This window comes from Salarias fasciatus, chromosome 23, assembly GCF_902148845.1.
Source record: "Salarias fasciatus chromosome 23, fSalaFa1.1, whole genome shotgun sequence".
Lineage (NCBI taxonomy): Eukaryota > Metazoa > Chordata > Actinopteri > Blenniiformes > Blenniidae > Salarias > Salarias fasciatus.
Genome location: NC_043766.1, coordinates 4,959,490 through 4,975,750, shown reverse-complemented (window position 1 = coordinate 4,975,750; position 16,261 = coordinate 4,959,490). Strand labels below are relative to the sequence as shown.

The window sequence follows — 16,261 nt, the reverse complement described above, 5'->3', positions numbered from 1 at the left end:
ATTCACTTTAAAAACACCTTTAAATAACCTGAGAGTATGCAACAACTGGCTGGTATTTTTAGCAACGGATTTTATGGAGATGCTTATTTTGTTTATGAGAGACAGATTTTATCTGAGACACTGGTTCAGCAGAAACGTGGAGCAATCGAGCCGCCAATGTCAGGAAAGGGAAAGCACGAGCGGCGAGCAGCTCCGAGGCTGCTCCATGTCCCCCATGTCTCCACAGCTGGCTTCGTCCAGTGTTGCAGGATCTATTGGAGTCAAAGGACTGAACTATTATGCAAAACAGACAGAATCCGCGCTGCAACATCTCCCTGTGGAAGCCTGCTCTTCTCTGGAGGTACTCTGTCTATAAACCCACTTACATTTGGCCTTATGAAGCTCCGTTCAGATGCAATAACATAGAACAGGGTACACAAACAGTTAAGTCTGTGAACCTTCATTCCAACCTTTTCTTTCGTTTCTTTTTTCTTTTTTTTTTTTTTTTTGCACTGATAAAGTGATGTTTGTGAAGTTTCTCTAGTCTCTTGCTGTACCTGGAGTTATTTATAGATCCTTAATGGAGCTGTTTTACTCTCCCTGAATATAAGTTGTTGAGTGGAGTAAACACAGGCACGTTAGTGACATCCGGCTGTTTTCCTCTCAGCGTTTACTTGACTGAATCATTCTTGAAAACTCAAACTTGTACTAAAGAAGTACCACAGGATAGCTAATGCGTTTCATCTGGACTTCAGCGACACATACTGTACTGTAGGTATCAGCTTAGAGTTTGTTTCTTCTTTTATTTTACTTTTTTTTTTGTATAAATGTGTAAATACAATTACTTTTGAAATTGTCACAAAGGTTGTTGAATCATTTCTTCTGTAAACAAACAACAACAAACTAAAGCAACAACATGTTTTGAAAGTTTACATTAATTTTGAACCTTTGTATATTTTTGAGATGTGGAACACTTTTGTCTTGTATTTATTTTTTAGTAAGCGTTGTGGAAATCCCATAGTAAATCCTATCAAAGCCAACTGCTAGCACAACAGGCTGCTTAGCAAATGTGTATAAAAAGACAAATAAATGTGACTGCATAAAAAAAAGGCCTCATGTTGTTTTGTTCTAGTCATCTTCTGGTTTGACTCTCACTCATTTCAATTTACCACACACATATTTTTATTTATTTTTTTATGCATGAGTCTCTTTAAATAACTTTAATCATTCTCAAAAATACCATTTGATCAATATGAACATTATACACACAGAGACATTGTTTAATCTATTCAATCTATCTCAAATGTAAAAAGAAAAAAAAACTAGTGTGATGGGTTTCACTAAAACACTTGAAGGACGGTTTTCACATGCACCATGTTTTACCTGAAAGGTGAAAAGTATTTTTGCTATTAATGGCTCTTATTTTCAGAAGGCTACCTTTTCTTATCTAAAAAAGAGCATAGTAATCAGTAGGTATGATCAATGCATCAACTGAGAATGAATGTGACTCATATGAAATTGGACAAAAAAAATGAATGAATAAATAGCTTTATAATTGGTATAAAATTTGTATTCAAAGTCAAATCATATAAATATTAAATTTGTTTTAAATCTTAAGTGTTTTTGTATTTTAATTCACTGGGAGTGACCTGGTGGGTGAGTTTCCTCAGAGCAACACCAGGGGGCGACCTTCAGCTGCTTCACGCACAGAAGAGGCTTCACTGGGGAATTCAGTGCAAGTTGGATGTAAATATGAATTCGCCTCTTTATGTGTGAAATCAGGTGATTTCTGAAGCATTTCAGAATGTTCGTCTCCTCACGGCGCTCAGCTGCCGCCGCTAACGTGTAGCTTCCGCTGCGTTCCGTCACCTTCCTGCTGCTGCTGCGGCTCCTCGCGATGTGGATTCCCTTTGTTGCTCTGGCTAATATCAAACAGGCCTTGAAGGACAAAAACGCCTTGTTTCCAGCCAGTGCACGTCAGCTGAGCTACGATTGTGAGCAAAGAATTCAAAAAAAAAAAAAAAAAAAAAGGTAAACAAAGCCCTGAACTGTTCGCAGCCCAAAGTGGTACCAATCAAAGAGCACAGTGACCGTGACCCCTGACCTTGATTTACATGGGAGACAGGAAGGCTTGGTATGAAGGGTGGAGGGCTGCTGGAATCAGCTGTTTTATGCTCCTGAGAAATATGAGGGACGCATCACAGCTGGAGTATGAGTTTTTGTGCCCAAACTGAAAAATCAGACATGCGGTGTGTTTCTGCACGAGGAGCCGTCTGCCTCACTTTGTTGACGGGTTTCTGTCGTGCAGCAGCCTCTGTGTCACCATTTGCCCCGTGGCTCAGTATTCATACAGTGGAGGCCGTACAGGCCGTAAAGCAAAGTGCCGGACCATCATCTCCTTTACCTTTTTCTCTCAGGGTTTTCGTAAAACCTCCCAAAAAATCAACTCATGGGTTTTTTCACTGCAGAAAACACTTGATTCCTGGGTACTCTGACATTTGATCCATCTGTTAACGTAACTTGTGGTGATGATATTCTTTATTCCTTGAATGATGAGGGATGTTATTTATGTTATTAAAGCGGTGGTAAAAATGTATCCATAATAGAAGCACTTTTGTTAAACATCTTAAGCTGGATAACGGTCACTTCACCTCTCAGCCTGGCTGTTGGTCGACTGTTTGGTCTGTCGCCCTGATTGAGACTCGCTGGACCGTCCCGCCGTGTCGCTGCCCGATAACTCGTTCACACAAACACATGTCCTTGAGCTCAATACTGGTAATTCCGGCTTTAAATTACAGATTTACAGAAAATGTTGACGTTTGATTACCTATCGTCAGATATTGTGGCTTCAGCTGGGATCTCGCTGTTCTTGATGTAGCACTGGCCTTTCTGTAATCTAACTCAAACAGCCTTATTTAGACCAGAGATGCAGACCATGTCTTATCATTATAGCCACTCTTCAGTTATGCTTTTCACTTTTTCCTGCATTTTCTTTAATTTCACCCATTTTGCCTGGTTGTTTTCATTACTTATGTTCTGTTTTGATAGTCTGCATTGGCCGCTATAGAAGATTTAGAAATATCTTCGGATAGGGCGTTAATATGAATCCGACTACCAACACACTGTAACGACTGTACGACGTGAACCAACACACACACGCCCGTGCTGGAGTTTGTTCCCTCCTCCCTCTTTGTCAATGAATAATTCACACTCTATTTAGCAGTAAGTAGCTTCTGTGTTATTTTCCTGCAGTCGCAGCCCTTTTTCCTCTTCTCCTCTTCATGCTCATGAAGCGGATTTCTCCTCAAAGTCGTCTTTCGACGAGCACATCGAACACACACAGGGTTTCTCAATCAAAATCAAACAAGTCCATACGATGAAACGCGGAGCACATGGACTTAATTAGCAACTGTTTCTTCTTCCGTGCTGACTCATAACACAGGGCAAAACTCTGGAGCTAATGAAGCCGAATGTCTTAATACACTTTATTTATTTAGTTCATCGGCGCACAAAGAAGTGCAGTTCAGAAGGTGAAGCTCGTGAAAGATCAAATGATTGTGACGAAATTTGAAAGTCATTCAAAAATAAAGAATTTTCTCTCAGTTTTGAGGCATTGGGAGAAGAGGTATGTATATTAGAAAACTTGACAACAGAAAGTGACAGTGGTCTGTATCAGTGCTTTGCTGAGGACTTTGTTGGGGGGAGAGGGGGGTAAAACAGACAAATCAACATAGTTTAGTGCTAAACCTGAAGTATGACAGTAACCACAGCCTGGGGCTTTCGAAGGTGTGGATGTGGTTCAGTTAGGAGAACAAGCTGTTTTCGAACTGTGACGCTGGTGGTTCGATCAGCCGTTAAACTAAGTGAAGATGGGCCGAATGCAGAACTCTAAATGGGTCCCAGACGTTTGTCAGAGCCGTCAGCGCCACTGTGAGGCAGATTCTGTGAGCGAATGGGCGAGCGTGATGGAGCATAAAAAGCATAATGAAGTAATAATGGAGAACATTAAAAATATCAAATTAAAGCCATCTCACTGCTGGTTGGATCCCACTGAGATTACTAATAACAAATAACAATGTGTTGGAGGAATGTGTTCAAAAACTCTGGATATTCCATGAATCAAAGAAGGAACTCGGCACTTCTATTAACCTCGTTAACTTTCACACAATCCAGCCACAGTTCTAATGTGTCAGCTGTCAGTGCTGCCTGCAGGTCACCTTCATGTAATCTTAAGAAAAGCAGCGTCAGTGCTCACTGATACATCCTCCCGGTGAGTTTACCGCAGAATGATCAGGAGGGCGCTGGAGCTGATCCACAGAACCAAGACGAAAACATCTGCTAAAGGTTTTCAGGCTACACTTACAGGAAAAAAGAAAAAAAAAAACATGTTATGTTTATTGCTTGAGCTTTGGTTAAGGAGTGTTGAAGAACACATCCAGCTCTGACCCTGGCTGCGTTTCCTCCAGTGAGCGGCTGTGACTGCAGGGCGGGGAGGGGGAGGGAGGCCGAGGAGGTAACCACACCAAAGTCGCCATCATGCCACCAGGGTATATCGCCGGGCTCATTATAGTGCATTAAACAGCCCCCGTGTGGAACAATGAGGGGCCCCGGGTCCCCCAGGCAGAGCCGGAGGCTGGCTGGGACTGATATGGAGACCCTGGGGACCCTGCTCGCCGGGGCCTGTCACTACCAGACTTTCATCCACAGCTGCCAAACTCTATTCTGCGCCGCCGGAGTCATCCGCCAATCACCGGCACGGTCCTGAATAGAGAATCAGGCGTAAACCTCTCAGAGAATTACAATGTGAAAACACACAAACCTGAAGCTGCTGCTGCAGAATTCCACCTTCCATTGTGTTGGTTGATAACCTCTTTATACAAACCATTATTCAAATTAATGAGTAAGCCTCTTCACATGGATTATCATCATTATCACTGTTATTGGAAATCAAGTTTTTTTAGGTGAATTTAGAGTCAATATTGCTAAAGATTAATTCAATTATTTGAGACTTTTAACAGAAAGAAATAAGAAAATTCTGGGTTTTTCTTTTTGCTCATTGTTGTCTCAAGGAACATTAAGATCCATCAAGGTTCACTTTATCACCCAGTAATCGTTGTGCAGTCATTAATTTTACTGGAAAAAAGGCTTGTTTACATTTGGACCAAAGGTTGTCAGCGTGTGGAAGGATGAGGCTCCATGTTGGAGCTTGAACCACACGACATGCTTTGTCTCACTGAAGCATTGATTTACGGGTGAATGAGGGTCCTCTGGGTTTCCAACATGATCAGATATTATTGTCAGCGGTTGCAACATGCATAACATTTTTATCTGCCACTGAGATGCTTTGTGGTTGAACTTCCTATAAATGGTAAATGGACTACACTTATATAGCGCTTCTACACTGCATTAACAGAGCCCAAAGCGCTTTACACTGCAATATCACATTCACCCATTCACACTCACATTCACACACAAGTGGGTATAAAGTCTGAAACTGTAACGCAGATGATTTTTGTACTATTTAAGCATCTCGATTTCCATGCTGATAATGTAAAAAAGTGAGTGTTTTGAGTGTTTACAGTGTCAAAGGTGTTAAAATTAAATTATTGAGATGTGTTCTCTATTTGCCACATTGTTTCTTTTATGTCAAAGCAAACAGGAAACAAAAGATACAATCTGAATAATGTTCAAAATAACATTTAAAGTTGTTTTTTTAATACATGACTTGATGGACGTGTGTATTTATGACACAAAATAAGAAACACATGAAGAAATGTTTCACACAGCTGTTTGAGACAAAAACACAAATTAACATTCTTTTTGGGCTAATCAGTTACAAATGTAAGCGATTCTTTTGGGTTCAGACCCTCATAGAGAAAAGTCATTGTCTCACTTACAATAAATTTCATTTTAAAAACATGTCGTTGATAATTATGAGTTGCATTCTTCACTCTTTTTTCTCATTAACCCTTTTTTTTATTTCTAAAAATTAAAACAGCCATGCTGGGGAAACGGCGTCTCGCTGACCCTCAGAATTTCATAGCTGCCTCATCTCTCCTGAAGCTACAGCACAGCTGTTTTGAAAACCACTGCTTTGGACACCGTAATGACACATTTCTGCACTTCCATGCTTGGTCCGTAATGTTGTGGTTGGAGGTCTTGACTTACAGACTCTCAGTCCCACCCCAACATAAGGCCGAGCAGCAAAACGCCAGGAATGTAACACGCATTGAATGAGATTTCTTCCATCACCATCTCTATTTCTATTTCTTGCACAAAAGAAATTCTATCAAAAAGCCAAGAATGTTTGAAAGAGAAGGAATCAGTAGAGAGAGGGGAGAGAGTAGAGGAACAAGCCGAAGATGCTGTTTTAAAGAGAAAACTCTTTGCCACAAGCATTAAGAAACTGTTTACTTTTAATTTTGTTGAATGTACAGCATGAAGAAATAGACCCTGAATACTGTCATATGTATTGCCAAAGGGAAGAACCAGTTTGATGATTTGACAGTTCATCAAAGGGCTATCTTGTTTCATTAAATTGGATTAGTTAAAAAAACATTTTGGGAAATAAATGTGCTCTTTTGGCTGCATTGTGGAGCAGTGGTTAGCACTGTAGCCTCACAGAGAGGGGTCTTGGGGTCAAATACTGACTGGACCTTTCTTGTGGAGTTTGCATGTTCTGTGTGTGTGTGTGTGTGTGTGTGGGGGGGGGGGGTTGGTTCTGCCAGGTGCTCTGGATTCAACCCAAAATCCAAAATCATGCATGAGAGGTTAACTGGTGACCCGAAATTTCCCCTAGGTGTGAATGATGGATGGATGGATGGATGGATGGGTGTGTGGAGAGTTTGCATGTTCTCCTTTTGGCTGCATGGGTATTCATCTCCCGCCCCCCCCCCCCCCCTGTCCAACACACGCACATTACACGTGTTTCGCTCCCTCCTGCCTGTCGATGTGCATGTGGGTGTAGCGGTGTGTTGTCCAGGGTGGAACCTGCCTACAGCTCCGGTCTCGAACCCGAGACACAAAGCTTCCAACAAAGGCCGTGTTATCAGATGCGTGTACATATTCAGACTATCTCTGTGTATTCATCCATTCATCCCGTCTTGTCCTTTTTTTTTTTTTCTTTTTGTATTTGTTTTCCGTCCATCCGATGAGCACTTTGTTTTATCAGTGGCTGTGTGTCCAGGAGGAGGAGGAGGAGGAGGAGGAGGAGGAGGACCCGCTGACGATCTGCGTGCGCAGCTTCAGTCTCTCGTCGCTACGACGGGACCGCAATGAAGAGATAAATAGCAGCCTCATCTATTTATTTTTTTTAAGTATTACAGGTCTATCGATTGCTATTTCATCGGGAGCGACTGGAGGGGAAGCCGCTGCTGCGCTCATCTGTGTGAAAGGTGAGAACATGTCGGTGTTTGTGGCAGAATTTGGCTTTTTTTTTTAATGGCAGAATCACATTAAAGGAGCGGAGATGAAACAGGGCAGCGAAGGCTTTCCTCCTCCCGTCGCTTTCCGCCGCTGAAGCGGTGTCTCGCTCTCATTTCTCCATGTGGAATCAACCACCACTTCTTCGCGTAATTCCGTGCTCCCGGCTTGTCGGGAAATAGTTTTTAAAAGCCGCTTTTTCCTCCGGTTTTACGAGCGATACGCGGGCGGCTAGCTTATAAGGTGAATATGGCTGAGGGTCTGACAGCGCGAGCCCGTTTATTGCATGTGAGCCAGCTGCGCGTGAAGGGGGGCGTCAGAAATATCCCGTATTATTCAGCACGAGGACCCTGTTTACCGCTCCGAGTGTCAGCGCTGGCTCGCGCACGAACCCGGGGTCTCCATGGACGGGGACCGGGCTCATCCCGGCTCCTGTCTGCTCCGTGTGTGTGTGTGTGTGTGTGTGTGTGTGTGTGTGTGTGTGTGTGTGTGTGTGTGTGTGTGTGTGTGTGTGTGTGTGTGTGTGTGTGTGTGTGTGTGTGTGTGTGTGTGGAGATAGGGGAAATACAAACACGAGCAGTGAGGAAGGAAGAGAACAGATCCTCACATGAACCCGCCAGGCAGAGCTCAGTCACTCACTCCACTGCTGCACGGCTGGATTATTTCGCATCATGTGGAGGAAGATCACATCCCAGCAGCACGTGCTCCACCTCTACTCACACCTGTCCTCTCGGGTCTTCAGATTCAGTATTTACAGTTATTTTCTCTCTCTTTTTCATTTCCTCCATCATGTGTTTTCCGTGTCTCCATCCAGCCGAGGGTGCTGCAGACAGTCCCAGCTAACAATGGGAGCAGCAGAGTTCCTCTGCTGTTACAGCCACAAGCAACATGCAAACTCAACACACCCAAAGCCAAGGCCTCCTCTCTGTGACGCCAGGAGAACGTTTTTTGTTTTTTTGTTTTGTTGTTGTTGTTTTTTTGGCCTTGTGGCTCCAGATGTAGTCGTTGAATCGGGTAAACCGGCACATTGTGGTTCAGTCCAGTGACAGGTGGAAATGAGAGTCTCCAGTAGCTCTGGGTCCGTTCAGTACGGCCGAGCATCACAGGACGTCAAACAGCCAGACAGACACACACTCATTCACAGGCTCGACACCAATCAAGCTCATGTTTGATGTCCAGAAGCGGTCTACATCCTGTAGCCTGTTCACTGATAACTGGACTCATTTATGTCGATTGATGAATTCTGGTGCAGCATCCACAATCCAGTGACAGGTGGAAGAAAGCAGGACTGTATCTCTGTAGTAATCTCTGCTATAACACTGGCTGTGTTATGATGTTTTATTAGATTAGTAGATGAATTAAGTATTGAATATTGCCTTTGATTGGCACCAGTATTGTAATCCCGATTAGCTGTCCTTCTGAGAGTTTGTAAATGCTGACAAAGGGTGTATGATCAACACTTCAGACACCTCCACGAACATCAGAACTGCACTGCTGTCTCTCTTAGTTTCTAATTAGAAACTATATGTTAATTTATTGTTTCTTCATTGTGCCTTTGTGGACCAAACGCATTTTTTCTGTTTATTAAAAAAAAAAAAAAAAACAGCATATGTTTAGTTCATACAATTCCTGCTCAGAGAAGTCCCAGCTTTGAGTTTTTTCCTGTTTACACCAGCAGAAGTGTCTGATTTACACAGCGTAGATTACAGGAGAGCAAGAGCATCATGGAAACTCCTCCCCAGATGATGATTTGTCTGTTTGAAATTGTCAGTGTACAAAGATGTTCACTGTTATCATCACTATAATAATTATATGTATATCTGAAAAAAGATGCAGCGCTGGAAATATTTCAATAACAGCCTCGAAGCAGCAATTTTTAATTGGTTGTGTGGCGTTCTCTTTGTATTGTTTATTGTTGTGATTTAGCTGTGAGATAATGCATCCACTGTTTACCACTGTGAACTTCATCCTCCGGAATAATGTCAGAAACTTTGGTAAATTAGGTCTCTTTCAGAATGCTTTAATCCCTGTTGAAGCAGAATTTACAGTAAACCTGTTCTCTGTGGTTTATTTTGATTGAAGTTCCCAAAGGACGCCCCTCAAAATGTTTTTCCCCCGGGGGCCGAGTCCGTCATGGAAATATGATTTAAAGTGATGATTGAGCTGGATTTCCTAACAGCAGGCAGAAATATCTGCGCCTCGTGTTTATGCGACGGTAAACAGCCATTAGTTTATTGTTATGAATTGTGGCCCGATAGGGGATCAGCTGGAGGACAACCAGCCAAATTAAAGATAATCTGGCGCAGCGACGAGGCTCTGCGGGTCTCTCTAATGAGATGTAATTGGCCGTCGGAGCGGAGGGGCGGTGGGGGCACTGACCTTTAGATCATCGGCCGCGCTCCATCCGTCCACGCCGCTTTTGTTTCCCCCGCTTCGAACTCTAAATCAAAGCCGTAACGAGGAGGAGCGACACGAGACGGGGGAGAGAGCGGTTCCTGTAATGCTTCTGCAGTGCAGCTCAGCGCAGTGGAAGTTCAGGCGTTGTTGTTTTCCCCCTGCTATTGACTTACTATGGCGCGTACATTCCATCAATGAGCCAAGGAAAGAAGAGGAAATGTGGAAATCATTACAGTACCGGGGACAGGGGAGGGGGGGATCTCATTCGGCGTTCTGTTGGGTCTCCTCTTGCCCACTGACTCAATTAGCTGTTGCTGGCCGGCGAACACACACTCCTCGCAGGATGACGTGTGAGAGTTATGAATGTAAATGTGCCGCCAGTTCTGCTGGTGCTGTGAAGATCGCCCGCGTCCATTCAGACTTGTGAGGGTTTGTAGTGTTGTTTGTGCTGCGTGTTTTGAGCGTGAGCTCACATTTCATGAAGAAAACCATTACTAGAGCTATTCTTGAACCGCCTGATGTATGAACACTCTTCGTCATGTGGACGTGAGAAAGGTTAATGCTGTTACTACGCTATATTCAGGGAGAATAATCACTTTAACTTGAAGCTATTTGTAGACATGGAGTTATGCTTAATTTAATGACAGCGCTCAGACGCTTTTGTTGTGGTCCGGTCCTTTATTGTGGCTCTACATTGTGCATCCGGCTTGTTTACAAGGTGTGATGTGTAGCCGGGGGAGCTGGCAACGTTTCATCTATTCAGCCGCACCACAAGGACGTGGAGTATGAGATTTAACTGACAGAAACACACATTTCTGCCAATGATGAAGTAACTTGCCGAGGTTGATGTGACATCTGTCTTCGACCTTCGCTGTGTGTGATAACGCCCAGACAAAATACGGTCACCGAGTCAGGCGGCGTAGGAAAAAGACCGAAGGTGAGCTCGGCCCCCGCGCAGCAGGGTTCGCTTTTTCGCTCCAGTATTCTGGTTCCCACATGATTGTCACTCACATGGGGTCAGGTCACCCGATCCCACGGCTCACAGCAACACCCATACTTCTGCTTTCTTTCAAACTTGATGCGTGAAAAGCATTTTTCCATTGAGTTACACGACTTCATTAGCCGGTTTAATATCTGCACTGCGGGCAGAATCAGGCTGTATCATTGGCCTCTTTGAAAGTCAGGATATCTTCGTCATGAAAGACGCCTTTCATGGCGTTATCGTGTCACAGAACTCATGACCACGTTATCAAGCAGGAAATGTCTTGCCTCAAGCTTCCTGGTATGCAACTGAGTCTGCAGCATCCAAATAGTGCAAAAATAGAATATATCAGAGTTTCCTACTCATTGTCTTTAATTAGAATATCAGAGCCAGCGTTTTGTTTTATTTAATCTCCCTGCAAAAGAACAAAAGAAAAGTTGAGCACTGCGGACATCGATTGTTTTTTCTGCGTCAAACAAAAAGAGCACACAGAGGCAGTTGGATAGTCACGTCAAAAAGCGCGTGTGTGAGTATGTGTGTGTGTGTGTGTGTGTGTGTGTGTGTGTGTGTGTCTGTGTGGCACTTGGATCCAGTGTCAGCCATGCAGACCCCAGTTTTTCCGCGGGTCTGAATTAACACCAGGAAACGAGCTTGTAGACGAGCATGAATGAACCATTGAAGAGAAACTATAAAAACGCAGCTTCAAACTGTAAGTCTACTAAAGACTTTATGGGGTTCTTATGGAGGATGTATTCCCAAGGTGCAGACAATTCCCAGACCCTTTTTCCACGCAGGAATCCGCGACAAGATTATCACCCGACCGCCTGGCTGGAGAATCCTGTGTGTAATCCATCAGAGGCCCATTACAATGTCTCATCTATACTGCAGAACAATATAAAAGCAGCCCGGGGGGATTGAGGGCTCGTCTCATGGCGCTCTGAGGAAACCCAACACCACATGAAGGACACGCAGATGAAAAAAAGTGTCACACTTTTACTTGAAAATTGTTACTGCATGCAGGCGGTTGATTGAGTTTATGGCTTGAAAGGTTGTGCCAGCTTTGTTGATTTGTTTCAGGAAGTTAAACACGTTTTTCTTTTAATATATATCCTTGTTTCAAAGAGTCGAAAATGATCTTCAGTGCCCTCATCAGTATGAATTATTGACCTCGCTGACATTGGGCGCATTGTTTCTCCGGGCACCCAGGAGACGTTTTATCACCGTGGATGGATGGGGGTTGACAGCCAGTGCAGGCGGTACATGTGTTGTGTGGAGGTGTCATGTAGTGGGGTGGAAAGCCAATACACCTTAGGCTTATTAAAGCACCACAGCAACAGAGATGTTGTCTCGGCTGATGGATAGATGGTCAGAAACTAGGTCATCTTCTTCTGGGTGACCCTTTCTATGCAGATATTTCAGCTGAGGGGTTCTTGGGTCTCGCTAATAAAAAGCTTTCGTCCCTCTAGCAGCGTACGGCTTATTACCCCAGGCTTAAACTCTTCAGCTAAACCCAGGGAGACATGTGGAGGAGGGGAATCACAGGGATGGAAACCCTCTACAGTATGTTTGCAGTCAGGAAAACTGAGCCAGCAGAACGGAGGCAGAACTGTTTGCACTGCCTTAGGATGGGAGGGATGACAAAGGATTTTCATTGTTGGTAATTCAGCAGAAATATTTTTGGAGTTAATTGATGACTTGTAATTACATGTCTTCAAAAGTCCTTTTTTTTTTTCTAAAGTGCTGAAGCTCGCCAGTGTTACCCAACAAACATGAAAAGACAACGTGTGCTTTAGTGTTTGCACTGGAGGCTGCAAGTCTCCACACAGCGCAGCACGTATACGTTCATTACTGCTCTGTGATTGGCTGTTAATCCTCATCTGAGAGACAGAAAGACGGCCGAATAATCACGTTTAGTTCTCAAAGCTGCTTATTCCTGGTGGCATGCGGTGCAGTGGTTGGCACTGCCGCCCCGTATCCACTGAAGTTTTGGCAGGAGTTTGTTTCCATGTGGAGTGTGCATGTTCTCCATGTGCTTCTGCGGCTTTTCCAACATGTAATCTTGACTTCCTCCACAATTCAGAGGCATGCTTAGGTGGTAATTGGTGTGTGGGAGATTGGCCATGTGATAGACACACACTACTGCGGCTGTTAACTCAGACCGGTGAACAATGTCCTCTAACGCACACTGAGGAACTCGAACATGGAATAGAAAATGTTGTTTAAAATAAATCAAAACCACACAGATGAAAACGCATGTTTGTAAATTTCCAGTTTTTTCCCGTTCGTGTGATTGAGTGTGATCAGTTATTTTTTAAGCGGCGCCTCCTTTGGTTTTACTCTTGGTATTATGCCAGTGGTTCTCAAACAGACCCACTTCGGGGGCCGCACCCCACGCTGTGGGAACCGTTTCTTCGTGAAGATGTTCTAACCTGTGGTGTTATTTCATCAGTGGCTTTGCCGAGCCCTGAGAAAACTGTATTTTCAGGCTCTTTTTTGCTTGTGCTGCTTCAGTTCATGTCTAATCCCTTTTTTCCGAGTGTGTTCGTTCTGCGCCGGTTTAGTCTAACCCCGCTGTGATTGCTGTGTCGGTGTGTTTCAGTCGTGAATTGTGAGCATTTCTTCTGTCTGCCTCCATTCAAACTCTCATGTGATGAGACTGAAATAAAAATGCAGCCCGAACCAATAAAACTGGAAGGCTTACTGGAATCACATGGTAAAAACACCACAGTAATCCAGCAGAGCAACTCGTAAGTGTCTAATATTTCTTGCATTGATCCGTATCGTGGATACACACTGTGAGTATGACCACTGTGTAAATCATTTCCCTCCTCTTTTCCATTGTCGGACAGCATTTGTCATTCTCAGCCTGGCTTTTATAGATTATTTCGCCCTTTAGTCCCGCTTGACCTTTTCTAGACAAACATGAAGAGCAGGACGGATTCGAGCTTGCTCAGCAGCTCATGCATTTGATCATTTTACCATAAATATCCCAAAGCTGTGTGAGTAGGTACTTCTCATCATTAAAGATCCTTTTTTTTTCTGTGTTTCAGGGCCGCTTACAAGAATAATGGAGGAGACCCGTCACTAACACTTGATGAAGATTTCCATTGGCTGCTCAGGCTGAATCATGGAGGGTAACGGTGACGTGTCGAGGGCCGTGACGCAGCCTCAGGCTGATGTGTGCGGCGCCGAGTTGGGAGGTGGAGAGGTCACCAGCAAAGAGGAACACGGAATAAACCCGGCCAATCCTGCCGAGGCCTGCGACGACGGCTCGACGGGACTGAGCAAAGGCGGGCTCTCCGGCCTGGTGGAGAACGCCGCCGCGCCGCCGGTGGTCAGTAACACCTCTGATGCTCCCGGAGGGGTGGCTCTCAAAGTCGCTACGACCGTACTCCACCCGGTGTGCTTGGGAGAAAGTCCGCTGATGCTGCCCATTCACCTTCAGATGGCCGGGGCGGCCGCGCCTCAGCTGGCTCAGATGGGGGCGTCGCCGTACTTGATAGCGAGCCAGAGCCCCGTGTCGCTCCCCCTGGTGCTGGACCAGCAGGTCATCCAGCACATGAACCCCTCTGTCATCCCTCAGACTGCTAACTGCCCACAGCTGCCTCTCCAGAACAACATCCTGTGCCAGAACCCTCTGACGTTCGGTTTACCTCCAGCCGCCGAGCAGAAGTCGGCAGGGCCGATGCAGGACGCTAACCTGCTCTCTCTCCTACAGAATCCAGCGTTCGCCGCCATCCTGCAGGACCTCTTCCCTTCCCAGGCAGGCTCATCCACCTGTCAGTCCCCGGGCTCCCCGTTCTTCCCCGTTCCTCCGCTGACGCCTCCTTACGCCTCCCCTCTGGCCCCCCTGGTCCCTCCGGCCACACTGCTCGTCCCTTATCCGGTCATCATCCCCCTGCCAGTGCCTCTGCCGGTCCCGCTCCCCGTCCCCATACCGGTGCCTCTGAGCGACGACTCCAAGGGGAACGTGCCAAAGCCGGTTTGCACTGTGAGCAAAAGCACTCAGACTTCATCAAAAGATACTACCTCTCCCTCTTTGTCGTCGAGGAAATGCGCTACTCCGTTTCAGCCGCAGCACGCGTCCACGTCCTCTCTTCCTCTGGAGGACGGACAGGCGCTGGACCTCTCTGTCCGGCCGTGTCCCGTTGAACCGAAACAGGAATATCCCAGTCCGCAGCAGGACAGCGTGCTCGACTTGTCAGTGCCCGGTGTGAAAAAGCGGTGTGCGGCATCAGAAAGAGAACCGGCCGTCCGACCCGGACAGGACTCCAGCGGCACGTCTTTGTCTCTCGGCGTTGAATGCACTCAGAGTTTGGACTCCAAGCTCCTGGGAAGCCTGGCGTCTCTGGAGTTCAGCCGACAGCACAAGTGGCTGGTGGACAGCGGCGTCCCCGGGTCCAGCTCCATGGGTCAAGAGGCGGCTCTGAGCGGCGCCGGCAACCTCGAGATCGTCAGCACCTCGCAGACGGCCAAGGTCATTGTGTCGGTGAAGGACGCCATCCCCGCCATCCTCTGCGGGAAGATCAAAGGACTCTCGGGAGTCTCCACTAAGAACTTCTCCATCAAGCGGGACGGCAGCCAGGCGGCGTCCCTGCAGCAGCTGTACGGAGTGCCGTCGGGGTCCCACGGCGAGCCGCACAGCCCCAACGACCCGCTCAAGAAGGTCTCCAAAAGCAGAGCCATCAAGCTGAAGAAGGTCAGCTCCCAGGAGATCCACTTTCTCCCCATCAAGAAGCAGAGACTCGCAGCGCTGCTTCCCAGGAAGTGAGGACACTCGCCGCCGGGGGATTAACCGCTCCGTCGCTCTCTGGCCGTCTCTCCGGAGTGAACTACGTGAAACGTGTGGAGACGTCGTCGTTATCGAAGGCTAACTCTTGTACGTCCGGCCGAAGCGAAGAGTTCGGCTGCAGACGTGAGGCATGCGAACGGCGCGAGGCTCACCTTACAGAATGGCCTTCAGGTGGACTTTTCTGAATTGCTGTGTGTGTTTTTTTTTTGTAATGCACTAGTCTACAGTGTTATACTTCAACAGTTTTTATGTGTATGGCAGCTCAATGGGCTCCTTTGTGCGGCTTTGGAAATCGTCTCTTTGATTCAGAGGCGACGTGTTTGACCCTGCAGTTACGGCGCAGACGCACTGCTTCCGTTATTTCCATTTGGGGCTCACAGTTCATTTCCATGCGTCGTTTATTTACGAGTGCACTGAAGACCTGAAGCAGTGTGTCCTGGCAGGACTTGACTGAGACTGTTAAAACTTATCGCGTCCTTGGAAATGTCCGTCGCCATCAGGAGTTCTCTGAAGCCACGGGCTCTTGTGTCAGCCGGTGAAGGATTTAGCGTGGCAGGCTAATGATGACTCTGCAGTGCCAGACCGCAATTTCATTAAATTATTGCTGGCAACCGCTGTTTGTCACAACAGAATACATCCTCACTTTGTGAAGGAGAAGGAAAAAAAGGGACGTCCGAATTGATTTCATA

The 16,261-nt window shown here is 45.9% G+C and overlaps 1 protein-coding gene across 1 annotated transcript; it reads left to right on the top strand.

Annotated features, from left to right (window-relative positions):
• Positions 1 to 13,830: 13,830 nt before the first annotated feature.
• On the top strand, positions 13,831 to 15,738 carry rai2 (retinoic acid induced 2). The gene has a single exon (XM_030083849.1). The coding sequence runs from the start codon at positions 13,908 to 13,910 to the stop codon at positions 15,549 to 15,551; it is 1,644 nt and encodes a 547-aa protein (XP_029939709.1). The 5' UTR covers positions 13,831 to 13,907; the 3' UTR covers positions 15,552 to 15,738.
• The last annotated feature ends 523 nt before the right edge of the window (positions 15,739 to 16,261 follow it).